Source organism: Archocentrus centrarchus, chromosome 20, assembly GCF_007364275.1.
Source record: "Archocentrus centrarchus isolate MPI-CPG fArcCen1 chromosome 20, fArcCen1, whole genome shotgun sequence".
NCBI lineage: Eukaryota > Metazoa > Chordata > Actinopteri > Cichliformes > Cichlidae > Archocentrus > Archocentrus centrarchus.
In genome coordinates this window covers 20,745,961-20,764,512 of record NC_044365.1, presented here as the reverse complement: position 1 = coordinate 20,764,512, position 18,552 = coordinate 20,745,961, and the positions used below count along the sequence as shown (strand labels likewise).

The window sequence follows — 18,552 nt, the reverse complement described above, 5'->3', positions numbered from 1 at the left end:
GGCTCAGGGAGGGGCAGCCATCCACCGCGACCGACTGGGGGTGAGGAGAAAGAGGAGAAAGCAGAGAGAGAGAGAGAATAAAAGACACACACTAACTTGTTTTTTAACTAATAATGACAGAGTAGTGATGACTTCCTAATAATGAAAATATCTAACTGTAACTGCCAGCCAAGCTCCAGTGCTTTGCAAAAAATTAATATGGCATTTATTATGGGAGGAGTTCAAGACACATGCAACACCCTCAAACCTTAAAGAACCAGCCAAAACCTTCTGTCTACAGTATCTTCTACACTAATGGTCCAAATTCATTTCTACATATATTTTTGAGCATAACTGTGAAGATGGCCTGATAAGAGGAGTGCTTCATGTTTGTGTTGGTGCCCCCCCCCCCCCCCCCCCCCCCCACACACACACACACACACACACACACACACACACACATACACACACAGTCAGCTGCAGTGCATTTGTCTAGCAGAGACTCCAAAAACATCTGCCACAGAGAAAAATGTAGGGGTAATAAGAGGAGTTTTGAAGTCCATCCATCCATTTTCTTGACTGCCTTTCCATTTCAAATTTGTAGGGATTTCTGACTGCAATATCTGACATATGTAAAAAGGTAATGGACGCAAGCTTTGTGCATGAGCAGCATATCAGCAGATGGCTATTCACTCTAACCCACTTGTGTGAAAGAATGAGGCTTCATTTCCTTAGAGTCTGTTTGGGTCCATGTTTCTTTCCTCTCATCTGTCTTAATTTTGTGCGCGTGTGTGTGTGTGTGTGTGTGTTATCAGTGTACATTTGAAAGGTATTTTTGGGGTCAAGCACTCATTTTCACCGCTCTTTAGATGCTGACACTACTCTCACTTGGCTATTGAAATCTTGGCAATATCACAGCAGATGTAAAGTAATCCATATGGTCATTTGGGCGCATCCATTACTCTTTAGATTGTGCTTTCCCAGCACAGTTTCCATCTCTGACAGCACAATATTTATGTTGCACTCCATTTTTTTTTTTTGTTTGGAATGGTCACTGTCCAGATCACAATCCCGTCTAGACGATCACAGTTGCAGTTTTCTGAGGTGCATGATTTTACACAAACAACTGGCTAAACTACAGTTAGTGATCTGAGAACCACATCACACAGTCTCTGTAGCTATTAGCAGACCTAAGGATGTTTTTAACCCCTTATGACCTACAATAGAACATGCTTATAATTGTTCTGTTGCTGGTGTATTAATTTCTAATGAATGAATGGAAACAAAGCTTTACTCTATGCAATACTATGCTTTTGTAGAAAAAAATTCAGTATCAACTTATCGAGATGGGATATGATCACACTGTGAATTACAAGACATTGATAAACAAAATTTCATTCACATATTATGTGAGGTTTTGGCTGCGTTTTATACATTCTGTAAAGATCAACACTGTATAATGCATCAGATCTTGTGGCACACAAAGCAGATGTAAAACAGCTTAATCATCAATAACCCTAATGGTCCCGGATTATGAAATAAGGTCGCTTTACAAGATACAGAAAGAGCAGATAGTTTCAAGTAAATATGCTAAATTGACTTTTATGAGCTTGTGGGGCGCTCTCTGACCTCTGTGGCATTTACTGTATTGTCCTACTAGGCAATTTCCAGCCATCTGGCACTTCAGGCAAGTTCAAGTAAATGTTAAGATGTACTGTATTTGCAACTATTATCTGCAAGCCTCCATTGCAGCACATAATCCCTCTCTATTCTCCCCCATGTTTAAAAAAAGCCTTGTATTACACATCAGATGGTGAAAAGTGGAATCGAAATGGATTTTGCCATTTGACTGACGAACGTCTCCTCTGTTCAGTCGCATATTTCATCTTACAATACAGCAGTGGCAGATGTGTACGGAGCATAATTACACACAATAACCGCGGTTATTTATTATTCAAAGTCAGCAGTGTAAACACATTCATGGACCCTTCAGCTTAGCGCTCCCTACCCAACCCTCCTGCTGTTATTGTTGCTGCTGTTCCCGCTGTTTGTCTTGTTGCTCCATTCGTGCTTCTTTTCACTCTCAGCTTGCTCCTCTACCTTTTTCTTTTCAGGTTCATTGTGAAGCAAAAATGATTTACAAATCAGGGGCATGAGCGCAGAAATGATATTAAAAATGACGAGTTGGGCAACTTCTCTGCACAGAGAGTGGACAAGGTACATGTTTAAAGACACTTTGGAGAATGTTGTCAGTTCTTAAACCAGAGAACAGAAACATCCTTTATTTTAAGAAATGCAGCAGCTACAGGGGAGGGAGAAAAAAAAAATCTTCTTGCAGATCCCACTGAATTCCTAATGCATTATTGACCTCTAGTGGTGAACATTAATATGAGGAATAAGTTGTGGGAACAGAAGTAGAGTTAACCACATTAATTATGACACTCAACTGGATCAGTGTCCATCAAGTGACTCCAGTCACTGTATTTTCTCCAGTGATAAGAACCTTATATGAAATTCATCCATTTCATCATACTGGTACTGCAGATAAACATCAATGATCTGGATGACTGGAAATCTAGCCAATAAACCTTCTGTTTTAAGGCTAGACTGCCATCATATATTGTTATAATTATACACATTGTGAGCCTGAGGCAAACTGTGCAGGTATACAAAATTATACCCATTTCACTCTTTGTTAAAGTGACCAACTTATGCCAAATATGCAGCCATTCAACTCACATTGAGACAACTGAGTAGAGCAAAGACTTTATTCAGACAAAACTGAAAGCTTTTATTGTTCTCATTTTGCAGTGGAGCTGAAATTCAGTGTAAACTGCCTTTAAGAGTCTTCTCACTTCTCTGCTGGAGCATCATCCCTCCCCACTGGGAATATTTCTATTTCCTTGATGATCCGTTTAGCAATAAGCTCATTGTTTGCCGAAACCATCCTCCGAGACATCAGATCGAACGGTCCCCCTAAATTGTCAAACAAAGCCTTTATTAAGAAGGGCTTCTCCTGCAGTCAGTGTTTTCAACGAGCAAATACAGCTTTATCCATGATATTCAATAACTCTTGTTTCTGAGCACAAATGCTACATGATCAGCTGTTTTGTGAAGATTTCCAAACACACGAACCATCAACATCCAGGAGGATGCCTCCAGCTTCTTTGACTATGATCACACCAGCAGCAATGTCCCAGCAGTGGATCCCAATCTCAAAGAAAGCCTCAACAGCCCCGGTCGCCACCAGACACATGTTGGTAGCAGCTGTTCCTGACCCACGTAGCCTGTCAGGAAAGATCAGACAGAAAAATGAATGTAGAGGGACAATGGGAATTACAGAAGCAGCGAGGAAGATGCCGCACCACACTGGTCAGCAGAAGCAAATTGGACCTCACTGCCAATTCAGTTCCAACTATTAACATATTTGGATGTAGAGCCATTTGTCACTCATTAACTTGTAACGTGGAACACACTGAATTATGGTACAAAAAACACACTTTACAGATAAGGGGAAGACAGCAAGTACATTTGTTGAGCTAAGGCCATTTCATCATATGTCATTTTTAATGATTTGGTCTTAAACTCATTACTGCTGGTGTCAGATAAGGCATCCTCCGGCATACACCTTTTGTTACCATTTACTTTGACTAGCTGGTTATGTTCGGATAAAGATGATAGTTCTGCTTAATATAACCCTTCAAAAATAATCCCATTTCCTCCATATGAGACAGACAAAGGACACTTTGTTTATATACCAGCTGCCAAGACAAAAACTTGAGTATTTTACACCTAATGAGAGCAGGCTGGATTGATCTGCATATAGTAAAAGCTATGAGCCTGTTACCTTACTTGACAGCATTTTAAGCTTTTTCCTGTTATTTTGATGAATATACATACAACTTTTTAGAGGTAGTTACTTGTTGAGCTGTGGCTGCAAAAATCCCTGTGGTAATGGATTGTGGCTTTTAGGTACAGTGCAGGCACACTTACCCATGCACAGGGATGCAGAGGATCTTTTGCATGGTGGAGAAGATCTTGGTTACTTTTTCTGGGCTTCTATCAGTTCCATGCTCAGAAATGATAATTGACTTGTTAATGTCTGCAATGACATCAAGTAAAAAGATTATTATCAAAGATCAAGTTTCCACTTTACTCCAAGTGCATTATTGGTACATTTCATGTTGCATTTATCAATGTTATTATTCATTTCAGATCAGTTTTAGATTGGGCCACATTTTTAAATTTGAATTTAACAGGTTCCACCACTTTTTGCAGAAAACATGAGAATTTGCTTTTCGCACCATTTGCCATTCAAATTGACACATTTTTGTATGTCATTTTCATTACTTGTTCAAATATCATTAACACTTGTGAAAGGTGTTTTTGAAAACTCTATTAAATTATTCACATGTTTGAGAAGTCTGTCAGCTGTGTCACCACTGACCCCGTGACTTAGTTGGTATGAAATGTACCCCCAATTATAGAATCACTAAAGCATCCTTCATTAATCATTATGATTGTTATAGTTATTTGCTAAATAAAATAGAGCACCCATAGAAACAGCGTGGGCAGGACAGAATGGGTATCAGTAAATAAGATTACACTGAAGAAGTCTATCATGTTACTGCAGAGTAGGAGTTTGATATGGCCATTCATGAAATGGTATTTGCCAGTTTTACAAAACCCAATAGACCAAACCATGTGTCATGGGGACATTGTACCTTTCATATCAGACACCTGAATGGGTTCATCATCACAGAAAGCGCCCTTCCCCTTTCTTGCTTTATACATCTTGTCCTCCAAGCAGCTGTATACCACACCAAACTCTACCTGAAACACAGAATTTTCAAGTTTGCACACATCTTTGGATTAGATTTTTTTTTTTTTTTTTAAATCTAATTTGTTTCATTTGACGTACCTCCTTATTGACAGCAAAGGCTATAGACACAGCCACAAATGGGAATCTGTAAGCAGTTTCATTGCATAGTCAGAAAAGATTTATGCAAAAGACAGTTTAAACAAGTCATCTTTCAGCAGTTCAAAGGAGAAGTTTTTTTTTTTGGTTTTCTTAGTTGCTCCTTGGACCACTGGGTTTGCCATAACAAAAAGTTACCCATGTACAAAGTTTGTGGTGCCATCCACTGGGTCTATGATCCACGTAGGCTTGTCGGACAAGACACACGGCTCCCCTTTGGCAACTGACTCCTCCCCAATGAAACTGCAGAACAGAAGGAGCAGTGGATCGTGAGGAATACCCAAATGTGACAGCAAGTGTGTCAATTTATTACATACAACACACATATGTAGGTGATGGTGAGCATGCATAACTCACCAGTGTGCATCTTCTCCAAATTCCTCTTTAAGAGACGAAATGATAATTTTCTCCACCCTCTCATCAGTCTTGGTGACAAGATCCACAGTGGAGCTCTTTGTCATGACTCTTATTTCACTCTCTCCAGCTTTCCTGATCTCCTAATTAAATGAAATGTTGGCACCTCTTCAGTCCACCTTTAACTCTTTTAAGACCGTCTGGGTTATGGCCAGTTTCACGTTTTTAAAATCTCCATCTCAACATTCCCAAGAAAAGTGGATGTTTAATGTTATCCTAAGCACAGTATGCATCTTAACGTGGAATTTCTGGAATGTCAAAACATACCGCTCCAGCTTTTCTTGCCACTGCAACAGCAAAGTCATACGCCTTTTGCCAAGGATCCTCCATTCTGCTCGCTAAGGGGAGTCTGTAAAAGAAACGCAGCCTGTAAAATTGTTACGGCCCAAAAAGATTAAATCATCCAGAAGCCACAACTAAACAATGCAACATACATGTTTTTTTTTTTTTTTCCATCCTAAGATGGAACCCACCACAATTAAATACATTGTGCCAAATCTCTCTGCATCTTCATTTAGCACAACATTCCATAAAAAAAATTACACCAATTGAGATCTGTGCCCAACTTCTTAAAAGCACAACTTCTGAATTGGGACTTCACACACTTAAGTAAATCACTCTTTTCAAACAACCCAACCTCTTTGAGTTACCAAGTTTCTGATGGCTTCCTGCCAGCACTACGTGTTGAACTGTGTTGGAAAAATCCCAGCTGCTACCTCAGCTGCATTGCATCACCTGAATCTTAAATGGTGCTGATTGCCAACTGGACTGCGCCACGTTACTCTGGCATTAAGTGGAGGGTAAACACTTTCAAATTTGAATTGTGTTATTATTTATTTGACAGCAGTGGTTCAGTGATTCATAAAAATAATAAATTCTTCTCAGTTATTACTGGGGAACACTATACTGACAGGTTATGTGGTTATCGCAGGTTTTTGAATGGTCCTGTCTTTGTCTTTCCCTCAGTGTGTCAGAATGGCTTAATCCACTATATCCACTATATAAAGTGCTGTTTCACAGCCACATCAGACTGTGGAGCTCAGTTTTCAGTAATATTAGCCAAACGTGTAGCAAGTGTGCAATGTATATTGTGCCGAAGCTTATCATATGAGTCTTTCTAAATGACTGCTGAGATTAGATATGACTACCTGATATCAATTTTTGGTTTTTAATAGAAAGTTATAGTTGGCACATGTAAATTGCTGCCTGTCTGCTTTGACTCTCTCGTTGGTATTGCTTTGGGTTTTTCTTCAAAAAAGAAAAATGTCCTGGCTATTGCTCGCAGTCTCCGCTTATCAGAATGTCAGTTTTATAGTAGTTTATACGGCAAAGAAGGTTGTAAAAAGGAACTGGGCATATCATCCCCCATCATAAATGAAAATTAGTTAGTAATCCACTTAGGGATACATAAATCGTGTCACATTTAAACACACTCACAGCTAAAGTGATTTCAGTATTTGCAGACGGCATGCCTCCAGAGAGGATTGCATGTTACTTAAGGACACCATCTTTCAACACCCTGAGCCCTGAGATATTACTATATGTTCTCTGAGCTATGCATGGATTAGATCTGCTGTTAATGTGCGTCTGAGCAGAGAAAGCTTTGTCAAGAATCTATGCCCCATTAAGAAAAATGTAATGTGAAGAATAAAAGAAAGCCTTACCCCGTGGAGTCGGGTAGCCTCGAGATGCTACTGCAAGTTCTTCTGAAAAGCCTAACTTTAAATTGCCTCATTGAAGAGATGAGCCAGCTAAAAAAGGCTGGCATGACAAAGTTGGAAAAGTACTAGCACCGCCTTCACGTGCTTCTTCACAGCAATCAGAGGATGAAAAGATTCCGTCCCAAATCAGGCAAACCTGCAACAACAGGATGGTGCATTCTGCATGTAGTGAGTGCATCTATCCTAAAAAGTATCTCCCTAATTCTTTGTGGCTGTCCTACAGGAAAACACACCTGCTGTCATACATTTCTGTGAGCCATAACAGAATACTGAACAATGCATCCCAGAAAATTCCCACTCTTAGTGTTGATATCATATTATAAATTATGACAGAATTTTAGAGCTCAAAATCTTTTTTTTTTTACTTGGATTTTAACACATTATTTGGCATGACAAACAAAGCTTGGCTTAGTTTTATATTTCCTGGCAGTTTCACAGCTATTGAGCGTTCTCTTTATGTCCTTTTATTGTATTCCACTGGTGGAAAACAGTTTGAAAGGTCCCCTAGTGAGTCAGTCTCGATTATGTGTGCGTGCATGTCTGTTGTTCAGTGTGCCTGCTGGAAGTTGGATAGTCTTTGCAATATAGCCGTGAACTGAGTGGAAGTAAACACAACAGATATCCATATGGATCAGTGTTTATGTATCAAAATATGTATATCTCAGTTACTGCAGGTGGCACAAAAGCTACCTCACACTGAAAATGTCCAATAAAAGGCATTTAAATCTGGCAAAACCAGTCTTGAATGTTTTGGTCCAGACATGAAATAATTCAAATTCTGTCTATCTTTCAAATACATCCTACACTCAGGTCCTGAGGCATTACAAAATACTTTGTTCCCAAGTCATCATAATACTTCTCACTCTGACAGTGGTCTCGCATGAAGCAATTCTTTGCTGCAAGACAAACTGTTCAGTTAAAATCTTGCATGTCTCAAGGACAGGGTGTTGAATCTCTAGCTGTCTTGTGATTTCAAGATGTGAAGATAATGGAGACGTGGCTCATTTATATCTAAAGACAACAACCCCTGACCCTGGGGAAGTGACCTTCTATATACTAAACAGGACTACAGTGACATAGCAATCTTCTAGATTGTGTGATATGTCTGTGTGAAGTACGATGGTTTTTTCCAGAGTACGTTACAGCATAATGGTTAATGTTGCCACACCTTGCATAACTTAGGTTCATGTGTGTTGAAATGCACTGTATTTCCAATAGTATTTGCTCATCTGCCTATGATGTCAGCCCACCCTTTTCAGCTATAACAGCTTCAGTTTAAACAACTAGACTTGTTGCACAGGTGGCATCCTATCACGGTACCACGCTGGAACTCACTGAGCTCCTGAGAGCAACCCAATCTTTCACTAATGTTTGTAGAAGCAGTCCGCATGTTTAGATGCTTGGTTTTATACATCTTTGGCCATGGAAGTGACTGGAACACCTGAATTCAATGATCTGGATGGCTGAGTGAATGCTTTTGGCAACATAATGTATGTTCAGTTTGTTTCAGCTTTTTGCCGGTGCACTCGTCATGATTACATGAGTGGTAAATGTTTCAAAACTTCATTTGCTAAATCTGCTTCATCATCTCCTTAATAAAGTTATAAATTTGCTACGGCTGTTGAATCAAAACAGTTCACTATGGTATGTTGGATCGTGGGATTTGTTGAAAGTGTTGTTTGACTGGGAGCTGCAGGAGAGCAGTTGTCACCCCGATGTCCTCGTTGTGCACTAAATATAAGATGTTCTCAGAAATGTTGGGAGACACGCAGAGGAAAGTGACAGGACAAGCAAAACAAATACATCAGTCCTGCTGTCTCCCTGGCAGGTCCGTTATGAATAATTTATCCAGGATGATGGATGTTTTGGATGTTTGGTTCCCTTGAATCACAGCTGTAACTGAGGCCTGCCATGAAGGTCAGCGGTGCACCCTGAAAGATGAGGCTTTATCAAGTCACCGAGCCCCTTTTGATCTATCAATAAGACTTCCAGCTGTACTTGGGGACAATGGGGCTCTGAGCTCGGCGGTAGCTGCGGCACAGCAGCATGCTCACAGTTAAAATTATAACGTGTTTTCCATCTTAGTAATGTGCTAGCTCGACACACAGCTGAGGCTCATGGAAATGTAATTGGTGTTGTGGTAATTTGGTCAAATTAGCAATTTTACCTCATGATGATGCTCAATGGATGGATTACTGCCTACCAGGCACAGACCCAGCATCCCAAAGAGTGAAAGGCCCCTGATCTAGAGCCTCTGTTTGAAGTGATACTTAACATTTCTTGGTGGCAATTCAATTTCAGAACTGAAAAGTCACAAAACAATGACACAAAAAAGTACTTAAAACTGCAATGAGACACAAATCTCCTTGAGCCTGAGTGTGTTTCTTCTTTATAAGACCTGTGGGGGACCTTTTGCAAGTCTGTGCCCTAAGACCTGGTGCCTGCTAATCCATCCAATATAATACCAATAAGGAAATGATTTCAGTTGATCCTATAGCATCCTGAATATATGTACCACATCTTATGGAAATATGTCAAATAGTAAGGGGTTTTTTTTTTTTTTTTTTATATACCTGCTGATGGTGCAACAGGAGTGAAACTCAGAGGATTACCAAAGGCAGCCGGTGTATTCTTCTGGGAGCTGGGAGCACTTGTACAAAATACTTTGTATTTCCATCAGTGGGGGGGACTGACTGGCAGCATTCCTAGAGTCAAAAATGCATCAAATTATAAGTTTGGTCTACTTTAGCATTTCCATAGATTGAGATACTTTTTTATAAGCAAATTTCTATATTCAAGTTAGCATAGTAGAAGAGTTACCACTGAAACATCTTTAGAGCAGGAAAGCATAAGACAACAATTAGATGATTAAAACTTTAAGATATATTTCACGCTGCCAACTGGACCTTTTGGAACTGTTAAGGATTTGCTTTGAAGTGAGGAAAAATAAGCTATGAATCAAATCTGCAGTCAGGGATGTCAAGATCAACATTGTTCTTCATCACTTGATTGGAATTTGCCAGCCAGCAGGGGGGCTGGCTCCAATTTCCCTTCTCTGTACAGCAGAGCAGTAGGAAGCTTGAGGCCAGTGGTTTAGATTGCAGCAAGTGGAAATTCTTCCTGATGGAGGGCTGCGGGGTGTCTGCTAACAACCTGCCATTATTCCTACAGGGATTTGCTAAGTGGACTTGGCATTGCATGTTCTATTGTCCAAATAAATGTGACTGAAAGTGCTTCACAAAACCCAAATGGTACATTTTCATCCATCATGAGATGATAAACTAGCATGAGTCTGTGCTGATAGCTCTGAGAGAATGTACCTAAAATACAGCAATGCTTTGCGCTAATGCTAACCTGAGGATGCTAATGCATAATAAGAGTTTACTATCTTAGTGTATCACATGCGTGCAGCTTAGGTTAGCAGGTTGATATTTAGTTAAATCAAAATATTGGAAAACTAAGAAATGTGCCCAAATGCTGAGCAAGTAGTTGAAAACTATGTCCTGACATGCCACTCGTATGCCAATTTTCTCCTAACATCAGCTAAGAAGGGCACCAACACTCATTGTGGTTGGATAACTAGTTGGATGGATGGATGGATGGGCGGATGAATAGATGGGTGAGTGGGTGAAAACTATAGCCTGGTGGTACAATTGGAATAATACATTTTTCTTCTGACATGCTGCCAGTGCTTAAAAAAAGGCAGTTTCTCAATATGCGTTCTTGTGCGGACTTCCGTACTCGTGAACTTGTGAAACGTCATCACTCTTAGCCCAAGTACTGTTCCAAACCTAAGTACGCATAAAGGTTAAGTTTGCTCAAAATACCCGGATGTGTTCTCGCTCCGCCCCTTTTATCGAGTCTGCATCGGTGGTGACTTGTGAGGACTTGGTGCAGCCAATTATCCCAGAATGCATTTCGAACAAAACTCAAAACCAATAATGGCGGAATAGAGCGGCTAAAACTGTGAGTAAATTTTGAAATTTTACCGCTTCTGTGACACAAAACAGATTTTTATGGTGTTTTCATGCGAGAATGTAGATGTGTAAACATCAAATATCTCCTCAGTTTACCAAAATATTGCTTGAATTCAAATGTGCTCCGATGTTTTCGGAGATGTCCGTTCCCCTGCTCTAACCACAGCTGTCTGCTCGCAGGCCGAACGACGGTCGCTATACGCGGGGAGGACGCCAGACTGCCGGCACAAAACTGCTGGTTTTCACTGCTGAGTGGAAGTTAAACACAGATATAATACACTCAGATTATCTCTAACGGCTGATGTTTGGTTTATTTCGTTGTTTCATTTGTTCCTGTGCAAATCAGTAATACTGATATTAAAAGTATTTTACTCAGGAAGGAACACGAGAGCCTTTTCACCGGGAATGGGAACTTCGCATCGGTATGCTGATGCTGTTCATGGAGATCGTGAAGACTGATGACAAGCCTGCTCCAGAAATGATCAAATTATATGTTTTAAAGTGTTAATATTTATTTGACTGTATTCTAAATGTCTGTTGTAAGTGGTGGAAGTGTTCTGGAATAAAAATAATATAATTTTAATATTTGACCTGTTTTTGTAAAGTAAGCAGCAGAGCTGTGTATACATGTATAATGTTTTTATTCAGAGATGATTTTTTTAAAACCAAGCAGTCAGTAAATTTAAGCTGGAAGGCGATAGAAACACTGGAGCTGAGCTGTGATGTCATCAAGTACGCTGGCGTCATACCTGTCAAGTCTCCCGTTTTGGCCGGGAAACTCCCGTATTTTACCCCTCTGTCCCGCCGTCATCCCGTATTTTTATTTTCCTGTATTTTCAGTTTTCAATTTTCATTTTTTTTAAAGCATTCCTGTGCCGCTCCAAACTGAATTGTCACTAGGTTATCACTAGGTTAATGCTGACAGCCGGAACAACCCTGTAAAAACATCTGGACCTCAGTTGGGCTCAGTGTTGCCAACTTAGCGTTTTTTGTTTGGTTTTTTTTGCCCATAAAGCGCTATAGCGACAGCGAAATCCTCTGCAGTCACCATGTTTTGTGTACATAAAACCTTCTTACTGTGTCCCTGCGTACGCTTTGCCATCGCTCAGACCTCACTTTGTTTCCACCCTCCAACTCCTGAACCTCACTTAAACACCTGCCCACCCGTTCCCTTTGGCCTTTATCAACCTTCGAGACAGCTGACAACGAGTTTTCTTATACAAGTTGGCAACAGTGGCCCAGATAAAGGAGGAGGGATGAATGTACCTAGCAGTCTCACCCCACAGTGTTTTCATTAAATTTGATATTCTAGCATTAAACAATACGGGACAAATTTGATCTATGTAATGTGGGTCTTAATAAAGTTATTTGTTTCATAAAGTTTATTTGTAGTTCTAAACATATTTATGGTGTTTTCTTTCTTCACTTTTTGTCTCTCCAAAGATGTTTTTCCTCTCTTCTGCAGCCTCGATTGCAACTACATTACATCCAAATTAACAATTATGCAAATTAGGCGATGACGTCATATAGTGACCTCTATTTTCACCAGCAGAAAATTTCCGGTATTGTTAAATACAAAACTTGACAGGTGTGGCTGGTGTTCCAATTGAGAAATAATCCCCCATACTTGGGAAGTCTGTACTTGTCAAGTACGCAAATTCGTACTTGAGGTTTGAGAAACGGCCAAAGAGTTGTTAAAATTGTTCCGCCATTGCCCCAACTTCAGCTATTTACGCTGTAATGTTCAGTTGTCAACCATGTCGAAGTCTAGCTTTCAAAAGTCACAATGGCCTCAGGAGAAAAAAAAAAGGCATGACCAAGTTCTTTGTCAAATAATTTAATAGTGGGAGTGTTTCGTTATGTTGCAGGGGAGGCAGGTCTTACAATTCCTAAACAATGACCATAATTATAACCATAAACAGAGCACACAATGATAAGAAAACTGACTGAGACAAAGAAAAAAAGTAAATTGTACATAAAAGCCCAAGTGAAGCTATTCAAAGGTGTTCCTGGAGCCTGATTTCAGTCTCCAAGGACACATGTTTGATATGAAAAGCACAGCCTCTGCAGTTTTTTAAAGAACAATGGTTAGCATTTCCTTACAGGCAATCAGAACCTGTAATGACTCTACAGCCAAAGGGGTGGGAGTAGGGGCATTTAAATTTTAAAGCTGCAAGGAACTAACTAGATTTGTTTAACATCTGTGAAGGTGAAGCTGAAAAAGGAAGCGCTGGCTCTCAGCTGACTGACTTCGGAAGCCATTCTCAACACTGGTGATTATGTCTGCACCCCCCTGTTGTACACAAACACACACCACTGATTTCTGTGGAAGGGCGGGTTGTGACATGTACGGCAGGAATTTGCTCAAGTAGAGTATTTTAAACCCATTTATTAACCATCAGCTAGCGCGGGCTGAAAAAACAGCCCGTGGAGAGAAAAACTCTGGACTATTTTATAGAGCTCATCAGCCCAGGGGGCAGTCCACCACTCTGCATGTGCAGTCTCTGCAGCACTGGCTGAAAGGGCAGGGGAAATGCAGCAGAGAATTTTACATGGTGTAATGGCTGCGAATGCTTTTATCTCTCTACTAAATCACAACAATAGCAGCAAGTGATTTTTTTTTCTAGTATTTTATAGAGTGTCAGAGGCCTGTTTGCTGTTTATTTGGTTTCCTGTTTGCCGCAAGAGACACTTTTCTTGTTCATGCTTTTACTTTATAGATTTATCATTTTTCTAGGTCAAAGCAACACATCGCTGATTCAGGCCTCTTTTAAGCTGCCACTGAGGTGTTTGGGAGCCTTTCCGGACAATGGATACAGAAACATTTTTCTATTTGCAATAATAGCTGAACATAATAACATATTAATGACATAACGAGCACGAGAGCATTTTGTGTTCTCACAGTAACACAGGATAACTTCACAGGACTGTCTTGCTGGCTTAAGCAACACATCTTGACTTAGGCATCTTTACAAATTTGACCATTTTCCTTCATTTCAGAGGAAGCAAGTCCCGGAAAAGGTTGGACCCCCTTTTGCCTTTAGAAATGCCTTAATTGTTCGTGGCACAGATTCAACAAGGTTCTAGAAACATTCCTCCAGACTTTGGTCCATTTTGACACGATAGCATCACACAGTTGCCGCAGATGTGTTGGCCGCACGTCCGTGATGAGACACTCCTGTTCCACCACATCCCAAAATGTGTTCTAATGGACTGAGATCTGGTGATTGTGGAGGCCAGTTTGAGATGATTTGAGCTTTGTGACATAGCACATTATCTTTCTGGAAGCAGCCATCACAAGATGGGGACTCTGTGGTCATAAAGGAATGGACATGGTCAGCAATGATACTCAGGTAGGCTGTGATGTTTTAAACAATGCTGATTTGGTACTAAGGGACCCAAACTGTTGCACCGCCACCAGCCTAACCCATTGTTACAAGGCAGGATGGATCCACGCTTTCATGATGCACAGACCAAACATGGATCCTGCCATCCAAATATCATCAGATCAGGAAACGTTTTTTCAATCACTCAGTGGCGAGTGGTGAGCGGAAACAGACTGCAGGCAAGAACTGGCTGACTGTCGTCCGGAGAGGACGAGAGGGTGAGCTGGTTCGGGACGCTGAACTGTAAGTCGGACGTTTCTTGTGCAGCTATCAGTCAGCAAAGAGGAGTTTTGCAGCCATGCTGCAGGGCGCAACAATCAGGCCAGCAACGTTTGTGTGAATGTGAATGTGTGTGTGGGGCCCATGTATGAGTACTGTTGATTGAATGTGTATCTTTGCCAGACTGAGGAGTCAGAATTAATCCTCATAGCCTAATCCATAAGGACTGATTGGGTAAACCTCCCATTGTAACAGTGTTTGGACTGGTATAAAAATACAGTTGTTTTTCTTGTTTTATTTGTGCCTTATAATTTGCAGTCAAAAGTCTGGTTTTATATTTTGAGTTCACATTCAGTAAATGTTCAGTTCTGAAGTTAAAGAGTCGTCTGAGTCAGTGTTGTTTTAAACAGTGTGTGATTTAAGTTTCTTAATAGTAAGTCGAGTATCACATCCTTGTAAACAAGTGAACCTTCGTGGTATCCACTTTGCATCGAACCCAACACCCCACCTAGTTTGGTTAACACTGGGGTTCCCAGTCTGAACACAATATAAAGCGGTGGGGTGCTACATAAAATGGAGGCACCGCTGGGATAAATGCTAATATTAGTCTACCCTTGCTACTGGCTCAGACAACCCTTTAAGTGGAGATAATCTGAAATGCAAATAAGCTATATGTAAACTCAAAGGAAATCAGTCTTGTTTGTAAATCGAGTTAAGTAAGCAGACCCTATTTAACAAGAGAAACTGGTACACCAGAGGGATGGCACAGTTATGGCATTGGTGTAAAGGAGAGGGCATTAACCCTACCCATGCCATTCTACTCAAAGATGTTCCAGAAGACACTGAGATTGAACTCATAGAAGGAACTCTGCAATCCATTAAAGTTCTTGGGCGTGTTAAAGTGAGAGGGCGCATGTACGATCCTCAGAGTCAATGTTTGACTGTATTGTGTGAATGCAGAGAGAAAGTAAATCCAAAAGCTATTCCCTTAGACATCCTGCCTGAACGTAGTAATGCACCATGGTGAATTGTTGGATATTCAGAGGAGGAAGGGTCAGCTGACCAAGTACTCGAAGATGATTTGCAGGTGCCACCAACAGATTTAGGCCCTGTTCCACTACTTCAGGCCTCTACTCCTGAGGCTATCATCAGAGCTGTGGGAGACCTTCTGCAAAACACAGCCAAGCCTGTAAGTGATAACAGCAACTACAGGAGGTTACAAACCTTCTCAGGGATTGTTCCCACTCCCCCAGGAGAGGAGCCATTGGAGAACTGGATATTGCAAGCTAGTTTGATGATAAAGGAATATGATCGGCCTGACAAAGAAAAGAAAATGAGAAGAATGGAAAGTGTAAAGGGTCCTGCTCTGGAGATATTGCAGGCTATCTGCTTTAATAACCCAGAGGCCACACCCCAAGAGTACGTGGTTGTGATTGAGAACACCTTTGACACACCAGAGACAGGAGAGGAACTGTACTTCTCATTCATAATGCTATGCCAACATCCCGGTGAAAATCTTTGAGTTTCTGCGAAGGATGGAAAGGTCCCTGAGCAAAGTGGTGAAAAAAGGTCTGTCACTGACTTCCATAGACAAAGCAAGCCTTAATCAGCTCATTAAAGGAGCAACACGGTCTGACATGATGTTATTAAGTTTGCGTTTGAGGGAGCGAAGAGATAATCCACCTATTTTCTAGCAGCTGGTGAATGAGGTGCACATGGAAGAAGAGTATGAAGCCTCCCGCCGTAGACTTAACCCCACAAAAGCTGTGCATGTTAAAAGTGCCACTGTACCCACAGGGGCATATGTCCAAGATCTTAGAGCTGAGCTCCAAGAACTCAAAACCCAAGTCAGTGGGCTAATGGCTGCGTCCAGGGCCCCATGTGTCCTTTCCCCTGGGCCTCCGCCCACAGATGAGGCTGAGCCCAACAGCTTGGAAGAGAACAAAAACCTTCAAGCTTTAAAGAAAGAAGTGGTGAAACTAAGAAAGCAGATCTCAGTTATGTCTGTTAAACCCACCAAAGAGCCCGCAGTATCACCGCTCAGTAACAAGACTTCTCCTGTGCGCATGCATCAGAGAGCTACGGCACTCAGAGATCCCAGTGACTTTTTCTGTTATCGCTATAGTGAAGATGAGCACATCTCCACCAAAAGTAAACCCCCAGAAAACTACCCAAAAGTGATACAGAAACTCTTTCATGCCCAACGGAAACTTGAAAGCAAGCCAGAAAGCTCCTGGTACTGCAAAAGAACAAACCACCACAAATGTAGGGGTCAACTGGAGCGCTGTGAGTGTACAGACAGCTGGTATCCCAGAAGGACTTGTAGGGCCACCCTCCACTGCCTGTGTGAAGGTGGATGGCATAACCTGCACTGCCCTATTAGACAGCAGGTCTTAGGTGACAGCAGGTCTTAGGTGACAATAGTTTTCGACAGTTGGTATTCAAGGTACTTGCCTCATATGCCTCTCCAACCTGTCACTGGTTTAGATATTTGGGGCCTGAGTCAGAGACCAGCTACCCCTACCGAGGCTACATCCAAATTGAGTTGGAGTTGCCTGAAAAGACCTTAGGGAAGGTGGAGGCTGTCCCAGTTCTTGCTTTTAGTGTGCCCAGATCCTCGTTGCTCAGATACCATACCTGTTCTAGTTGGCACCAATGTTCACAAAATAAGACCTCTGTCTTCAACTGAGAAAGAGGGGAGCTCAAAAACTGTCCGCTCCACCAAGGTGAATGTTTTGCAGTCTCAGCCCTTACCTACCATTAAGTCTGAGTCACCTACAGATGATGACGTTCCAGTAGCCGAAATAAAGTGGACTGGTCCTGGACCACTTGTTATTCCGGCTGGGAAAAGCCACATAGCCATCTGTAAAGTCAAAGAAACACACACAATCAGAGACAGTATCCTGATCACAGAACGTGCACCTTCACATGCTCGTCCCCCAAGTGTGTTAGTGCAACCAACTGTGTTGTTCTCCAAGACTGTTGATAAATACAAGTTCTTGGTTCTCATGCGTAATGAGTCCCTCAAAGACACTGCCATTCCAATGGGTACTGTGGTTGCACACCTGCATGTGGCTGATGTAGTGACTGACATCCCTGGCCCACACACAAGAGCTTCATCTCAGCTAGACCCCTCACTGTTCAACTTTGGGGATTCCCCTATCCCAGCTAAATGGAAAGAGAGGCTGAAACAGAAACTTGCAGAGAGAAGTAAAGTGTTCTCAACCGACGAATGGGATGTTGGGTTGGCTGAAGGAGTGCACCATCATATACGACTAAATGACGACACCCCCTTCAGAGAACGGTCTCGCCGTGTGGCCCCTGCTGATCTGCATGATTTACGCCATCACCTTCAAGGACTTCTGGCTGCAGGGGTGATAAAGGAATCAAGGAGTTCCTGTGCTTCACCCATCGTATTGGCACGAAAGTAAACGGGGACGTTGCGGACATGTGTGGACTGCCGAACACTGAACCGCAGAATTATTCCTGATCAGTACACCGTTCCTCGAATTGACGAGGCCTTGGACTGTTTATCTGGAAGCAGATGGTTTTCAGTCCTGAATCTGCACAGTGGGTATTATCAAATCCCAATGGCAGAAGAGGACAAGGAAAAAAACGCTTTCATATGCCCTTTGGGATTTTACCAATTCGAGAGGATGCCCCAAGGGATAACAGGAGCCCCGGCAAACTTCCAGAGAGTAATGGAAAAAGCGGTTGGGGACATGCACATGCTTGAGGTCATAGTGTATTTGGATGATTTAATAGTTTTTGGAAAAACCTTGGAAGAACATGAACGAAGACTGTTCAAGGTCCTTGACAGACTGGAAGAGACAAATGTCAGTTCTGCAGACCTCAAGTGACATATGTGGGACACATAG

The 18,552-nt window shown here is 41.6% G+C and overlaps 1 protein-coding gene across 2 annotated transcripts; it reads right to left on the bottom strand.

Moving 5' to 3' along the window:
- Positions 1-2,794: 2,794 nt before the first annotated feature.
- LOC115799640 (inositol monophosphatase 1-like) lies at positions 2,795-6,165 on the bottom strand. 2 transcript variants are annotated; one of them, XM_030756875.1, is made up of 9 exons: positions 6,107-6,165; positions 5,639-5,720; positions 5,315-5,454; positions 5,096-5,200; positions 4,901-4,946; positions 4,704-4,812; positions 3,973-4,081; positions 3,115-3,266; positions 2,795-2,955 (listed from the first exon to the last, which is right to left on the bottom strand). In XM_030756875.1, exons 2-9 carry the CDS (start codon positions 5,699-5,701, stop codon positions 2,831-2,833), a joined length of 849 nt encoding a protein of 282 aa, XP_030612735.1. In that variant the 5' UTR covers positions 5,702-5,720; positions 6,107-6,165; the 3' UTR covers positions 2,795-2,830. The 2 variants fall into 2 exon arrangements, with proteins under 2 accessions (XP_030612735.1, XP_030612736.1); XM_030756876.1 differs by lacking the exon at positions 6,107-6,165 and adding an exon at positions 6,022-6,037.
- Positions 6,166-18,552: the final 12,387 nt, after the last annotated feature.

Bases quoted from the DNA above. Each gene is read 5' to 3' on its own strand.
- LOC115799640 (XM_030756875.1), bottom strand. From the start codon at position 5,701: ATGGAGGATCCTTGGCAAAAGGCGTATGACTTTGCTGTTGCAGTGGCA. The intron at 5,201-5,314 runs GTGAGTTATGCA...TCTGTTCTGCAG, and splicing joins TTTGGAGAAGATGCACACTG to TTTCATTGGGGAGGAGTCAG. The intron at 2,956-3,114 runs GTTCGTGTGTTT...TTGACAATTTAG, and splicing joins CATCCTCCTGGATGTTGATG to GGGGACCGTTCGATCTGATG.